Consider the following 15,889-nt stretch of genomic DNA (forward strand, 5'->3'; position numbering starts at 1 on the left):
ATGTCTGTTTTAATTGTCCAATTGCCACAGTGCTTGTCAAAGCCAGTTCTGATTAATCTCCTTTGTCATTGTGTCCCTTGTCATTCCCTATCACTCCTCCCTGAGAGAGACTTCACCCTGATTCATAAGGAAAAGGAGATGGCGTAGTCTCTTAGCTACTTCCTGCTGAAAAGGGATGCTGTGGGTTTCAGGGTGAATGTTACACTCACTATCTTGACCAATTCGCAGTTCAAATGCATTTTTTTTTTAAAAAAAAAGTCCTTTAGGAGTAGTTGTTTTTGAGGCTAGAGTTAATTTTTTTATTTGATGACAGTCAAGGAGTTCCTGGATGATAAAAATGATTATCAAACAGTTGGCTTTTAACTGAAAGGCTGGTGGGTTAAACCTACTCACATCCAGGTGCATCAGAAGAAAAACTTGGCTGTCTCTTGCCGTAGATTGTTCTTGAAATTGCTAGTGGTGAGTTGGATTCCACTTAGCTGACCTTCCAAAGGGTTTTTTTGTAAATCACTACAAAGGAGATTGCCTGTTTTTTCTCTTGTGGAGCAGCCAGTGGTTTCGAACCACTTGCCTTTGTATTAGCAGTGAATCTCCCTACTCTCTAGCCCACCAGAGACCCTTCTTCCATAGATTACAGCAAGAAAACCCTGTGGGAGATAGTTCTACTCTACAATGCATAGAGTTACCAGGAGTTGGATGGAATCATCTCCATGGCAGCTGAGGGGTTTTTGTGTTTTAAGGCAAGGTTTTATGTGGTGTGTTTTGAGTTTTTCTTTCTTTTTTTGCTATGTGTTTTTTACTGGTGGAAAGTTCTTTCCCTTAATCCTGGTTGGCAGAGGTGTAGCTTTGTGTTGATGATTAATGAATATTTAAAAAAATGAGGACGTTTATGGAAAATCCTTTTACAGAGCAAGCAAATCAGGAACTTTGATTGCCTCACTCACTATGATTGAACTTTGAGTTTAGTGTCAAAATATTGCTGTGTTATTTACATTGGAACTGTGTGATCCTGCACCAGCCTCAGGATACTTCGACCTATTGTTATGGTCGCTGTGTCCGTCCATTTGGTTGAGGATTTTCCTTTCCTTCACTTACTCTTCACTTTTCCACGGGTCATGTCATTTTTGAGGGACTGGGTTTTCCTGGCAGTGTATACAGAATATGTGAGACAAAGTCATAGCATCCTCACCTCTGAGAAACACTGGCTGCACTTCTTCCAATGATAGGTCATTGTTGCCAATGTTGCAATTCAGAAGCATCAATTCTTCTTAAGTCTTCCTTTATTCATTGCCCAACTTTCACATGAATATGACACAATTGAAAAATACCAAGGCTTGGTTCAGGCATGCTTTGGTTCAGAATTTTAGAGTAACATCACATTTTAACACTTTAGAAAGTCCTTGCCAGCTCTCCCTGCGACTGGCATGGAACTCTTCTGGCTTAGGAACCTTTTAAAAGCTAGAAACAGCCTCGCAGAAACATGAATTGCAACACTTCCCAGAATAAATATATCTGCTCTATCTGCAGGAATTATTTCATAGGTCCTGTCACCACTAAATGTGGGCACAACTTTTGCAGGTTTTGTCTTTATACTTCCTGGCAGGAAGCCTCAAATTCTCAGAGCTGCCCTGAGTATCTCTGAACAATAAATGTGTGAGATACATTTACACTAGAAACCTTCTTCTGCAAAGTGATCGAGGACAAGCTGTGCTTACCCTGCCTTAATTCTAAGGAGCACAAAAGTCACCTAGACTTTTCCATTGATTGGACTGCTGAGAAACACCAGCAAAAGCTTCCAGAACAAATGAGGTCTCTTTGGAGAAAAAAGCAAGAAAATCAGAGACATCTTAAGAGAGAAATCGGAATAATCAAATCTTGGAAGGAGTTTGTAAATCTAAGGATGAAGACAGTGGATGCCGAATATCAAAACGTGGTGCTCTTTCGAGACAAGGAAAAGGTTTTGAAAAGATTAGAAAAGGAAAGCAAAGAGAAATTACAGCTACTGAAGCACAGGATAAACAGCATGATTCTAAAAGATAAATTCCTCTGGAAAATGTATAAAGAGCTGGAAGTGATGTACCGTAAACCAGACATGGTACAGATCCAGCATTTTGAAAATCTGACAAGCAGCCAGTTATTGCAGCAGCCCCAGCCTCTGAACCCAGTGATCAGTTCGATGCCCATTGATGGACTGATAAACAGGTTCTATGACCAATTATCTGTGTCCTTGGATAATAAAAAAATGACTAGCCATGTTCCCATCTTTGAAGATCTGAAATGTCTCTTCAGTCATAATCAACTCATAGTGACACACAATCCAGCAAGATCTAACTGTCTTCTTGAGTGGGGATCTCAGACTCTCACCTCTGGAAAAACTTACTGAGAGGTTAATGTTGCAGGATATTGGAATTGGATTATTGGATTATGTAATGATTCCAAGACAAGGAAGAATGATGTGCTAGTTAACTCTAAGGCACGACTTCTACTGTATTGTGTCAGAATGAACAGCCAAACACATCTCTTTACCTCCTCTCTACTTTTGCCTCAGTATATAGACAGACCTCCAGGACATGTTGAAATATCCCTGGATTATGAATGTGATCAAGTGAAGTTTGTTGATGTGGCTAATAGTACCCTCATTTACAGTTTGCTTTCATGTCCCTTCATTTACTCTCTCAGACCTTTCCTTTACATTGGCCCCCCAGTGATCAGGTATAGTTTAGAAACCTCACTGTGGATTTGAGATGTCTTCTCTGTGCCTACTACATTGCCTTTCATTTTATGCAAAGCTTTTTTTTCTTCCTTTAATAAACACATTTATTTTCTCACAGTTTGTTGTAGTTGTTAGGCATCTTAGGCTACACTGTGACTCATCTGTATTCACCTGGTGAACAAGAGATCTGAACCTTGCTCCACCTTATGCCATCTTCACCATCTCTTATATGGCTGACCTCAGTCTTCACAGTCATTGTCAACCCATCTCCCGGAGGACTGTCTTTCTCAGTCATGTATGTTGTTGTTGTTGTTGTTGTCGTTGTTAAGTACCGTCAAGTCGCAGGCGACTCATAGCGACCCTATGAAGGAGAGTCCTTGATGCTTGGGTGCCTTTCCTCTTCTCTCCAGGTTCATAGGGTTTCTGGAGGCAAGCTATTATGGAAGTGGATGCCACTCCTCCTTCCAACAATCATGTATAGCTTTGGTATATTTTTTATTATTAAAAATGTAGTACTATAATGTATATCAACTTTATTTTTATTAAGTATACTTCCCTATAAATATTTTTTAAAATCCTTGACAGCATATTTCCCAATCTACCACGTCTCTTGATTTTTATTTTTTTTTTTCGTTGCAGTTTGATGTTTCTTTATTCTGGTGATTCAAAAAGCTCTCTTTTCGTCTCTTGATTTTTTTTGGCTGCTGCTACCATGGGTGTTGACTGTTGATCCAAATAGGATGAAGACATTGACAACATCAGTCTTTCCCCATTTTATCATGATGTTGCCTGTTGTTCCAGTGGTGAGGATTTTTGTTTAATACAGATATAATTCTGTAGGTGCATCTAATACAGGCCATGGTCTTTGCAATCACTTGTTATGCACCAGAGAGTTGGAAAATGACGAAGGAGGATAGAAGGAGAATTGATGCCTTTGAGCTGTGGTGCTGGAGAAGAGTATTGAGGGTACCATGGACTGCTAGGAAAACAAACAGATTTGTCCTGGAAAGGGTCAAACCGGGCTGCTTCTTGGAGGCAAGGATTCTAAGGCTCCGTCTAACATACTTTGGACATATTGCAAGGAGGGACAGGTCCTTGGAGACATCATGCTTGGTAGGGTGGAGGGACAGTGCAGAAGGGGAAGACCCTCTATGAGGTGGATTGATTCAGTGACTGGGGTAATTGCGATGGTTGTGTCTGAGACAGTGCAATTGGCACAGGACAGAGCAGAGTTTAGGGCTGTTGTACATAGGGTCGCTATGAGTCGCAAGTGACTTGACGGCACATAACAGCAACGAGATGTAATTCTGAAGACTGTAATATCTTTTTTAATCTTCATTAAATAAGGCCTCTTCCCTTTCAACAAGCAAGATTGAGCCCCTGCAATAGTGCAGGTTTGTTGAAGAATCTTCCCCAATTCTGATGCCACACTCTGCATAGAGTTCAACTTCCTGGATTATTTGATCATGTCAGGTAGATAGATATTGGTTGGAAGCAGAGAGTTCTAGAAGGAAAAAGGTTTACTTCAGTTTTGTGGCTAATAATAAATTATGGGTAAAGTTGAGAAAAATAGGATTTCTAGAGATTGCCAAAACACTGCTAGTTGTAGTCCACAGAGAGTTGTACATAAACCCAAGGCAGTGCTTCTTTGGCAGTTCATATCCACCAGCAGTTAGTTCCATGGGAGAAAGATGGGCAGTCTCCTCCCGTGTGATTAACAGCCTCTGAAAACCCCCTAGAGGGTCTGGTCGGAGTCAGTTCCAACTTGACAGCAAAGAGCATGAGAGAAATCATTTAGCAAGCAGCGTCTTAGGCCAATGTCCTTCCATTCTTTCTGAGTTTCCTTTGTTTCTCAGTTGCCAGTAAGTCAGTTCTGGCTTGTGGTGATCCCAGCCTGTGTGCCAAGTAGAACCCCTGGCCTTCAGAAGCAGATTTCTAGGTCTGTCTGCTCTCAGAAGCCTCTGGACTAATAGTTGAGCATTGAACTTTATGGGTTGGCCACTCTCCTCTGAAATAAAAAAAATGTGGGTCTTCATTAGACTTTTCCAAGTAAGAACCTTTGGCCAGTGGTTTTCTTCCAAGTGGAAACACACCTTCCAAATTCAGGTAGCATATCCCATTGAGTGATAATCCAGAAACCCGCCAGGACGTGGAGATGTTCATTGGAGCCTGAATCAGTCAAGTCTGTAGTTGAATCATCCTCCTGTAGATGGTAAGACTTGTTCCATGTCCTAGATCTTCCGTGGTCAACTTGTTGGCATTAAATCTTCTTTGCTGGCATATTGTTGGACACAGCTCCCTAGAGATATTCATCCTTGGGGCCACCCCATTGTGTTTTATTACTCGGACTGCTGGCTGAAGGTTACAGAATTATGCCCCAGAGGCTACATTTAATCACATGTTTTGTTTGACTTACAGAATTATTTTTAAAAATTGGATTAGGGCCCAACACAATTATGTGTAATTGCATATAAAAGTCTAGCTGCCTAACTTAAAAAAGGAAAGCCTAGTAGTACTCTGCTGTCTGTCCTAATGTCACTAATTTGTTGGATACGCGTAAAAGCTGCCTCTTCTCCGCCAGTTCTGCTTATTTCCCTAGCTCTATTTGTCCCTTAAGAGTGGTGGTTCGCAAACTGGAGCAGTTTATCTCCTCACAACAGGACACATTTGGCAGTGTCTGCACTAGAGACATTTTTGGCTGTTAATAGGGGTGGGAGTGGGAGTGTGCTGAGTGCCACTGGTATTTTAGAGGTAGAAGCCAGACATTCTACTGAGACAGTGCACAGGACAGCCCCTTCTTCAACACACACCTCCCCACAACAATTATCAGGCCCAAACTGTTAGTGCTGCTAAAGGTGAGAAATTCTTATCCAAACTCTGAAGTTACTGTGTATGTAGACCATTCACAGCCTTTTCTCACTGAGAGGATTCATTAACATACCATTTTATGGTATTTTCATAGTAACATTAGAGAACTTTTCCCTTTGGCCATTGAAGGAATTGAGTGGAAGAACTTTATGGTCTCAATTTTCATTGGTGCGTAAAATAAGTTTTCAGAAGATACATTTCAACTGGAGTAAATGTTTGGATTAAATCATAATGATTCTTGTTTTAAATATTTCATTTGTAAATACAATAGGAAAGTTTTAGTATCAGCTGATTAGTCCATATGCAATATAATGTAGCCTTTCATATTGTTGTTAAGTGCTGTTGAGACAACTTCAACTCATGGTTACCCTATGGACAACGAATCTGATCCCTGTCCTATCCTGTGCCATCCTGGCCATCTCATTGAGGGTCTTCTTCAGTGACCATCCACCTTTCCAAGATGAGGTCCTTGTCCAAGGGTGGGTCCCTTCTAACAATTTACCCCGCAGGGTGTGAGTCAAAGTTTGACTGTCTTTGCCTCCAAGGAGCCCCCTGGCTGCCCATTTTCCAAGACCTCTTTGTCCTTTTGGCTAGCAGTCCTTGGGATATTTTCAGAACTCTTCTCCAACATTGCAACTCAAAGACATCAATTCTGTCATCCTTATTCATTGATCGTTATTATGTTAGATAGTTAGTTGCCATCAAGTTGAGTATGACTCATAGTGGCCCAATAAACAGCCGATCTGAACCCTTCCCTATCCTGTTCCAATCTCACCATCTCTGACACACTCAAGCCCATTGCTGTAGTCACTGTGTGACCACTGCCCATGTTCACCCCTTTGTTCCCCCACCACCTTGGATCCTAATACACATTTTACCTGTTCTTTCTTTTCCTATAATAATGGTTTTGTGCAGTATTTGTCCTTATGAGACTGTTAGTTTACTCAGCATAATGCCCTCTAGTCCATACTAAGTTATGTAATAGTTTTTTAAATCATTGCTCCTGAGTGCCGTGTAGTATTCAATCATGTGAATGTACCATATAGCCCACCTAGTTAAGGGTCTTCCTCTGTTTATCTGATTCTACTTTTCCAAGCATGATGTCCCTTTCTAAGGAATAGCTTTTCCTAGCAACATGCCCAAAGTATGTGAGATGTATTAGTGGTGAGTAAAAACAATCAACTTTTAACAAGAAGGTAATTTAGTTCTTAAATTTAACTTGAGAATTTGAAATGAGGTATTTCTTGGAACACTAGGTGGCTTCACAATCAATGAATTGTTTTTACAAGGAACTCATGTAAATGAAGGGGGGGGGAATCTTTTTCAGCCATGTGAAAATTACAATGAGTGAATGAGCAAAATGAAAATAAAGGTGAAAAACATAAAATGTATGTGCTGTACTGTTAAGCTGATAATAATAGTCTCCTCTTTAAGGGGAGAGATAAAAGAAATCATGTCCCTGTTTAAAAATGCTGTATTTTGAAAATGAATATTCTTTTTCTCCAATCAGTTACTGAAGACATATTTTGGCCTTTTTTCACATTTGAGAAGCTGCTTTTATCATGTGGGGGTCTTAGCCGTATAAATACATTTGATTCCTCCTTGTCCTGCCATGTAGTCCTATTTGGAATGTATTTTAGCAGTGCTTTTCTCTTGGTGACAAAATGTAAAAAAATTTAAATTAGCGATCCTGTTGAATTGAAGGAGTTGTAATATGTAATGGACTTTGTTAGGAATAATTGTTCAAGCCTTGGATACAGCCAAAAGGGATAACTGGCTGGCTGTGGTATGTTAGATCTTTTCAGAGATTCTCCAAGGCTTATCTGAATTGTGTACCTTTGACTTTTTTTTTTTTTTTTTGTAGAGTGGGGGCTAGGTTCTTTTCTAAAAAAAAGGTGTAGTAATGCAAATAACTTTTTGACGAGTAGAGATAGAAATAATTTCTATCTGTTAGAAAGAAAAGATAACCCCAAACACTGCATTTTACTGTTGTATGGTAAGATTTCTTACCAGGAGCACGGCTGACATTTTTAGCCAAGTAACTCTTGGTTTAGCGGAGTTGTCCTGTGTATTGTAGGGTGTTAACAGACGCTGGTCTCTTCTAGAGGCCAATAGTACCCATGTTTCCAGATGCAATAAAGTATCCCTTTCAGGGCAAAATTGCCCCATTGAAAGAAGTTTGTATGCATTGTGTTTCATACAATCATTTCCCTTCATTGTTTTATAAAATTAATCCCTATTACCCTGTCTTTCCGGACCCCAGGTGGACCTTTCCCTTTTCCTTAACCCTCCCTTCCTCCCTCCACCCACCAAATTTTGTGATCCTTTGTTTTTCCCACTGCCTATGCTCACCCCTTTGCTCCTCCCCCACCTCCCACCTTGGATCCTCATACACATTTTATCTGTTCTCTTTATTTTTCTACAATAATGGTCATATGAAATATTTGTCCTTAGGAGACTGAGTTCACTCAGCATAATGCTCTCCAGTGCATGCCAAGTTATATAATACTTTTCTAAATCATTGTTCCTGAGTGCTGCGTAGTATTCCATCATGTGAATGTACCATAATTTCTCAATCCATTTGATTATGTTCAAACATTTGAACTGTTCTCATGTTCTTGTGATGGTGAATAACACTTATGAACATAGGTGTATAAATCTCTGTCTCAGTTCTAATTTTCTTGGGGTATATTCTTAGCAGTGGAATAGATGAGTCATATGGAATTTCTGTGTTCAGCATTTTGAAGAAACAACAGACTGCCTTCCAGAATGATTGGACAATTAAGTTCCCGTTCATTAATTTTATCTTTTCCTGTTACATATTTCTGGCTATATTTGTCAGCCTCTGTTTACCGTGGACTAGGCCCTCTAAGCTTGGTCCCACTTTGTCTCTCCTCATTTTTGTGGTTTTGAGCTTCATCTACCTTGAGTTAATGTTTGTGTGTGGTGAGAGGTGTAGATCCTGCTTCAGCTTCTGCTGGTTGCAGTCCAGTTTTGCCAGCACCATTTGTTGAAGAGATTGTCATTTCCCCATTTGATAGGTTTTGTTTCCTTATCAACTATCAGTTAACTGTAGATAAATGGTTAATTTCTGGGTTCTCAGTTCTGTCCCATTGGTCTCTGTGCCTGTCATTCTGCCAGTGCCATGCTGTTTTGGTTGTAACAGCTGTGTAGTACGTTTTGAGATCAGGGATTGTTATGCCTTCTACTTCATTCTTTTCAGTACTGCTTTCCTTATTTAAAATCTCTTTCCTCTCTGAATAACTTACCAGCTGCCTTGAATTTGATATCTGTATTGCGATTGTGTTAAACATGGAGATTGCTTTTGGTAGGATTGTCATTTTCATTGTCTATGAACAAGGAACCATATATTTAAGTTTTATTGTTTCTCGGAGAAATGTGTTTTGTAGTTTTATTTGTAAAGGTCTTTTGTGTGTCTAGTTAGGTTTATTCCGAAGTACCTCAGTTTGTGCTTGGCTATTGTAAATGTTAATGCTTTCTTATTTTTCTTCTGTTTTCTTTGTTACTGTAGAGGAATCCCACTGACTTTTGTATATTGATCTTATATCCTACCACTCTATTAAAGTGACCTACTAGTTTGAACAGTTCTTTAAGTTCTTAGGGATTTCTGTATACACTGTCATATCTGCATATAGCATATGTAGCATTTCTGATAGGAATATCTGTTTTACAAGTTGTCCTTTGTATCTGCTTGATGGTTTATTTGCTCATCTTTAAGGTGTTCATTTTGTTTCCATAAGACATTTTTAAACCTTTAATCTTAATTTATCAACATGATTAAAACAGCATCTGTACCTGCTCATGTTTTTATATTTTTAACCTAAAAACAAGGTTATCTCTAACAGGCTATGATTATTTTACTTGTAGCTATATATAAAGACCAAGAAACCCTGATGTGACACAGTGGCTTAAGCATTGGTATTAAAAGAGCCAAGGATCATGTGAGGATAGCCTAACTGATCTTTATCAACTTCACAAAGGGGAACTGTCCCCAGCAACAACACAAGCAACACAAAACCAATTCCCATGAGGTCAAACATTTCCTCCATGTTCCCTTACCTTTTTCTACTCATCTCACTTCCAATCATACTGTTTGTTGGGTCCAAAATCCAGTGCAGTAGCTCACAGACCACACAGTACCCTGTTGGGGGAAGTCAAAAGGCTATATAGTTTAGTAGCCAAACATACTCAAGACAGCTTCCAAATGTGCTCCCAGGCACCTCAGCTTTGAGTCTGGTGGATTTAGGCCCATGTTACAAGGTTTTCAGTCCTTCCAGTATTGGATTCCACCCCCAGATTGTCCAGTAAACTTGGATAAAGGCTCTTAGTTTAGCTCTGGTTCTTTCCATGGAGGGCATCAGTCCCAAGGTAGCTTCATCTCATCTTGGATCTCTGATTTTACTGTAGAGCTGCTGCTTCTGTAGATATAGCTGGAGCAAGAATTTGTGGGCCCAAAGGACACACTACATTCTCTTCCTCCTTCCCTTCACTAGCAGGGAATATTTCTTCTTCTCTTGCTGGATCATTCCGTTTAATGGTGAGACTAGCATATCCTCTTGTGGATAAACTACCATGCCTTATGTACATACTTCTGCCTGTCCACATGGCAAAGTCAGTTTCAGTGGCTAGGAAAGTTGTTTCGAATAATAAACTCTACAGTTGGGCAACAGAATCCACCAACTGCTCCTCTACAAAAGACAGGAGTCTTCTGCAAAGATTTACAGCCTTGGGAGCCTTGTTGTTGTTAGGTGCTGCTACCTCAACTACATACAACTCCTTGTGACTCAAAACCTACTCCTGTCCTGTTGTCATCATCATGACAGTGCTGTTATACCTTCTCCTGAAGTGTTGCTGGGTGAGAATTGACTTGATGGTAGTGGGCATGGTTTGGGGCATTCGTCAAGGCCATAGGGCTTTGTTCATGGCTATATGTTTAATTTTCATTTATTGACGTAAGAATCGGCACTACAATCCTGAAGCCACAAGGTTTGAATCTGCCAACTGTTCTGTAGGAGAAGGATAGACTGTCTTCTTCCATGTAATTATAGCCTCTGAAAATCCACTAGAGGGTTTGCTATGGGTTGGTTCCAACTGGATGGTACACAACAATACAGAAGAGGCTGTATGTAATTCTGTTTGTTTTTTTTTGGGGGGGTGATTCATTTGGATATTTATCCAACTACCTATGTTTGCTTTGCTTTGCCTTGGTGGCCTAGTAAGTAAGGAGTTGTACTGCCCACCCAAAGGCAGGTGGTTTGAGGCCACCAGCGGCTCAGTGGGAGAAAGAGGCTCAGTCTTGCACACATGCAATTTACAGCCTCAGAAAATGCAATGGAGAGTTAGCTATGAGTCTGAGGCAGTTCTGACTCCAGCAGTGACTCAGTCTGACTTGCCTTGGCAAGAGCTCTGATAGCATAGTGGTCAAAAGTGCAACTGCTAACCAAAAGGTCATTGGTTTAAACCTGCGTGCTACTCCATCGGAAAATGATGAAGCAATCTGCTTCTGTAAAGATCAGAGCCTTGGAAACTTTCAGGACAGTTCTGCTCTATTGTGACCTATAGGGTTACCATGAGTCAGAATCGACTTAACAGCGTAGAACTTGTTTTGGTTTTTGCCTTGCAGTCTTTGCCAAGAGAGTGTAGCTCGTTGGCTCTATATAGAAATGGGATGTATCTGCAAATTAAAGAAAGGTTTTTTATTATGTTAAGAGGTACTGATGTTAAGGAAGTTACTGTTACAGCATTTAAACTCTCTATAAAGAATTAGTTATAAAGAGGGTAGGATCATAGGGTCACACAATTTGATGGAGGGGGTGAAGGAAATGGGAAAGATCTAGTGTGAAAAGCAGTGTATTCAAACTTTGGAAACAAAGTCTGGGAAGGGGAAAAAAGAATTTAGACCATGCATGCTAGACTATTGCTCTGAAATTTGAAACTATTAAAAATTTATAAAAAAAATAGTATCCATCCCACAGCTCTCTGAACCTAAAAAACATGCTGAAAAGGGAGTATTGCCATGTTATGTTAGTTTCTCTTCAGGCAGAGCTGAGAGAGAGCTGGCTCACATTTTTTCATCTTTCATTCATGGCCAATCCAGAAAACCCAGTCAGGGAAATCACGTGCAGCCCTAACTGCAGCTGTCTTGACCAGAAAACTTTCCCTCTCTTGCCCTAGTTCTTGCTGATTCTGCTTTTTGTGCATTTTCAAACGTCTCTTATTGCTATTCTGGTATATGTTGAATACAGAGATCTAGACATTAGCCTGTAATCAAATCTTTGTATTTGGAACACTATCTTTGTTAATACACCTCTAAAAACAGTACTGTTACTTAAGAAAAGTATAAAGGAGGAGCTAGAAATTGCAAAGTTAGACTCATTTAAATTATAACAGAAAAATACAGAGCATTTTATTCTTACCCTGGTTTGAAACATTTTCCACATGTGCCCACTCGCATATTGGGTTTGTTCCATTGCTTGCTACCTGCTGAATGTGAATATTATTGGTCCCTAAGCCCCTTTTTACTTCTGAAATTGCTTGCCTCAGAAACCCTGAATGTGGAGAAACACTGAAATTTATACAAGTGTTCAGGTCTTTCATTCATAGGGTCTCTATGAGTAGTCTATGACCCAATGGCACTTACCAACAATACAGAGCTCTGTTGGACTAGTGAATGGAAAGTTATGCTACCAAACAAAAGGTGGGTGATTTTAATCTGCAGCTCTCTGGCTTGGTTTTTTGGGGTTTTTTTTTTGCCAAACAGTCTTCTAAATGATATAGCACTGGTCTGTCCATTTGCTGTAGAGAACTAACTCATGGTTGCTGTGATACTGAACACTTTGACACTGATGTGTCAAATGTGATAACGGTTAACCATGGTGGACAGAGTTTGGTGAAGCTCCCTGATCAAAACAAGCTTGGAAACAGGAATGGCATCCACTTCTGAAATAGTTTGCCTCTGGAAACTCTATGAACTTGGAGAAAAGATGAAAATTATACATTTATTGACGTTTTTTGTTCATAGGGTTGCTATGAGTTGCCTCCGACTCAACGGCACTTAACAACAGACTCCCTTTCAGGTCTCAAATTCTAACTTTAACATTCCTGTAAGATTTGGTGAAAAAATTCACTTTATCTGTATGGCATCTACTCCCTGTGTTAAAAGATTCTCAATCCTTTTTTGTCCCATTTTGCACTGCTGAAATGTTTCAGGTGTCTTTAGTCCTGGCAATTTTTTTGTGTTTCATCCTATTATGGAATCCAACTAGTTCTACCATTAACACCGTAATCCAGGCCAGCATCCTCTCTGCTGGGAGTTTTGCATTTGCAGTAGTTTCTCAGTGACCCCTCTGATGATTATGTTTTTTCTTTACAGTCTATTCTCCATCCATCCGCGAGAATAACTCTTAAAAAGTGTAACTTTGATCATGCCAACTTGACTCAGAACCCGCTGGTTCCATGTCTCATTCTAGCTAGACAGTCTGATTGATCTGGCTGCTGCTCCGCTCAGGCCTGATTACCACTCAATTTGCAGTTGTCCCTCTCCCTACTAATTAGTCCTAGGAAGGTCATGTGTGTGAATTGAATCTGTTTCTTAATGTGTGTTTCTTTTTTCCATTGCAATATGAGTAAACGTTTACAATGTTTCTCCTGTGAAGAAGCATAAGAAGGTTTCTCCTCAGTAGGTAGGTAGAGTCTCTGGTTTGAAAACACCATCATAGTAACATAAGCTTTCACTAACAGGCAGGTGGTAGGTGCATGAGATGCTTTGGCCAGGAATTGAACCCAAGTCACCAGTGTGGTAGATAGGCACATACCAACTTCTTGGTTTTTTGTTTGTGTTTGCTGTTGAAAAATGTTAAAGGTCTTTGTGTTAATATAACGATTGGTAGAGAATGGGACAGGAAGGGGAGAGATGAGTGAGCCTTGGAAGAAAAACCTAACAGCTCCAGTATTTCCTGTTCTCTTGTCTCCAGGGAGAACTGTGATCTCTATCCAGGTCAAATTCCAGGACAAACAATCCACGTCTGTCAGTTCTTCATTTGTTATATAATCTTGGTTTCAGAAAATGGGGACACTAGCCACAAATTAAATGTTGACATCTTAGAATGAGTCATGATTTTTTAAAAATTATTTATAATGTTTTCATGAAACTCTTGGGTTTATTTATGACCATTTATAAAGTATGGAGAAGTAGAGGCAGAAAACCCAAACAGTGACGAGATGTTTGTGAATGTCTCTATGGCAAGTGTGGTTAAGATAGAGATGAGATGAGAAGAGGTAAATGATGAAACTGGATTTTCAAAAGAGGCAGATCTTGTTTCTGTTCTTGACTGTTTGGTACATCACACTGTTAGATTACGTTGAACACATTGGTGGCTATAGTTGATGGTCCCTGCATACTAACTGAAAAGCAGCTCTGGTGGCCTAGTGGTAAGAGTTGCTCTGCCAAGTCAAAGGTAGGTGGTTTGAATCCACTGGATGCTCTGTGGGAGAAAGATGGTCACCCTCTCCCTATGCATCGTATTATCTGTGAAAACCCACTGGAGGCTCAACTATGGGTAATTTCCAACTTTCTGGTACATAGCACAAATAACAGAAGGGTGATTGGTGGTTTCAGTGCCAAGCACATAGAAGAAAGCCTTGACGATCTACTTCCATGAGAGTAAAGCCTTGGAAAAATCTGTGGGACTCATGTGGGTTTGCTGTGAGCTGAAATTAGCTCAATGGTAAGGTATAAAATATATTCCCTTTTCATTGCTATTCTGTATCATCAAAAAAAGTTGCCTATTTGTCAGTTGATAATAGTGTCATAACGGAGTATGTGTTATTAAATGATTTCATAAGGAAAATTCTTTATTTAGAGTATAAGCTCCTGTTGTATTTTAATTGGGGCCTCATTACTTTATTGTTGGCACCTTATGTGGGTACCCTGGATCGTCTTACTAGAGAAGGTGAAGCAATAGAGTGTGAGCTCAAGTTCTTGCCTACAGTTGGTCGTGGTGGTGTTTGGGGTTAATGACAAACTTGGAATAATAGAAATGCTGAAAAGACAAGGATTAGAAGACTTCCAGTTGTTGTGATTTTTTGTTTGTTTGTTTCTTTCCTGTACTGAATAAGCTTTAAATGAACCATCCTTGTACCTCAAGCCTAGTGACAGTGGAATTCGAAGAGATTCTTATTAAACCTGGAAGATGGATGGGGAGTTAATAGGATATATTAAATCAGATAATGGCTGTTCATTGGGGATCATTTCATTTAAAAGAGAAAGACATTAAATAGTTCTCATCACTTGTTTGTGCTTGATACATTCAGGGTTAACCTCACTCTTTCCCTTTTCTCTAGGCAAATAAGGGAGAAACTGAAGAACCAAGTCGCTCAGATGAAAGAACAAGTCCCTGGATTCACACCAGGCTTAGCGATTTTACAGGTATCATGACAGTACATGTCCACTAATGTCTGTTGAATTGTGTCCTTCTCAAAATGCCTGTGATTCTACTTGCATATGAAAATGGTAGTTTCCTTAAGTCAGTGAGACAGGATTAGTATAGGGTGTGCTTTAAATTTATCTTTTTTGAGATGTAAAAGAGATTAAACCAAGTAGAAAAAGCAAAGGTGGGGGGAAGTAGATGCCAAGCCTCATAGAGCTCTCCAGGGAACCAGGAAGCAAACTGAAGAGACAAGGACCTTGCTCCACAGCACCCTAAAATCAGACTTGTAGAAGGCCTTCTTAATTGGGAACAAACTAGTTTGTTAATGCCACCCACTTGTGGTCCTTCTGTTATACCAGACTCCATAACTAAGACAGTGTCTTCTCTACTGTCTTTCAGTAGCGCTTCAGATCTTCGTTTGGGGCTTCTGTGGGCTCTCATACCTTTTCCGTTTCTCTTCTGCAGACGACTCCTTTCAAGTTCTACTTCGAATTGTTGGAATATTGTGAACTTTTCTGTTACTCTCATTAGAATCCACCCCTCCCCCCCCCCCCCCCCACTGGGCCAGTTTTTCTTAAACTTTAGTCTTAGGACTCATTTACTTACTGGAAAATGTAAAAACCTCATTTCCATGATTTTGCCCATCAATATTTACAGAATTGGAAATGAAAACTGGACAATTTTAAAAAATAGTTATTTGAAAAGGCCTTTAGTAAATTCATAGGTTTACATTATATTTTTATAAAAAAATTTTTCAGAGCAGTGTTTAGTCAAGAAGAACATTATTTTAAGGTTCTGTGCAACTTTAATATCTGGCTTAATAAAAGAAAGCTGGATTCTCATCTTCTGTAGTCATTCT

The 15,889-nt window shown here is 39.7% G+C and overlaps 2 protein-coding genes across 2 annotated transcripts in view; both read left to right on the forward strand.

Annotated features, from left to right (window-relative positions):
• Nucleotides 1-2,383, forward strand: part of LOC102860664 (tripartite motif-containing protein 49C-like) — a 4,300-nt gene extending 1,917 nt beyond the window's left edge. The window contains exon 2 of the mRNA XM_006891813.1: nucleotides 1,674-2,383. Coding sequence (XP_006891875.1) covers nucleotides 1,674-2,383 — 710 coding nt within the window. The remainder of the gene's footprint in view (nucleotides 1-1,673) is intronic.
• Nucleotides 1-15,889, forward strand: part of MTHFD1 (methylenetetrahydrofolate dehydrogenase (NADP+ dependent) 1, methenyltetrahydrofolate cyclohydrolase, formyltetrahydrofolate synthetase) — a 72,192-nt gene that overhangs the window by 6,245 nt on the left and 50,058 nt on the right. The window contains exon 2 of the mRNA XM_006891798.1: nucleotides 14,945-15,029. Coding sequence (XP_006891860.1) covers nucleotides 14,945-15,029 — 85 coding nt within the window. The remainder of the gene's footprint in view (nucleotides 1-14,944; nucleotides 15,030-15,889) is intronic.

This window comes from Elephantulus edwardii, unplaced genomic scaffold (genome assembly GCF_000299155.1).
Source record: "Elephantulus edwardii isolate Elephantulus edwardi_28Jun2011 unplaced genomic scaffold, EleEdw1.0 scaffold00104, whole genome shotgun sequence".
In the NCBI taxonomy this organism is placed as follows: Eukaryota; Metazoa; Chordata; class Mammalia; order Macroscelidea; family Macroscelididae; genus Elephantulus; species Elephantulus edwardii.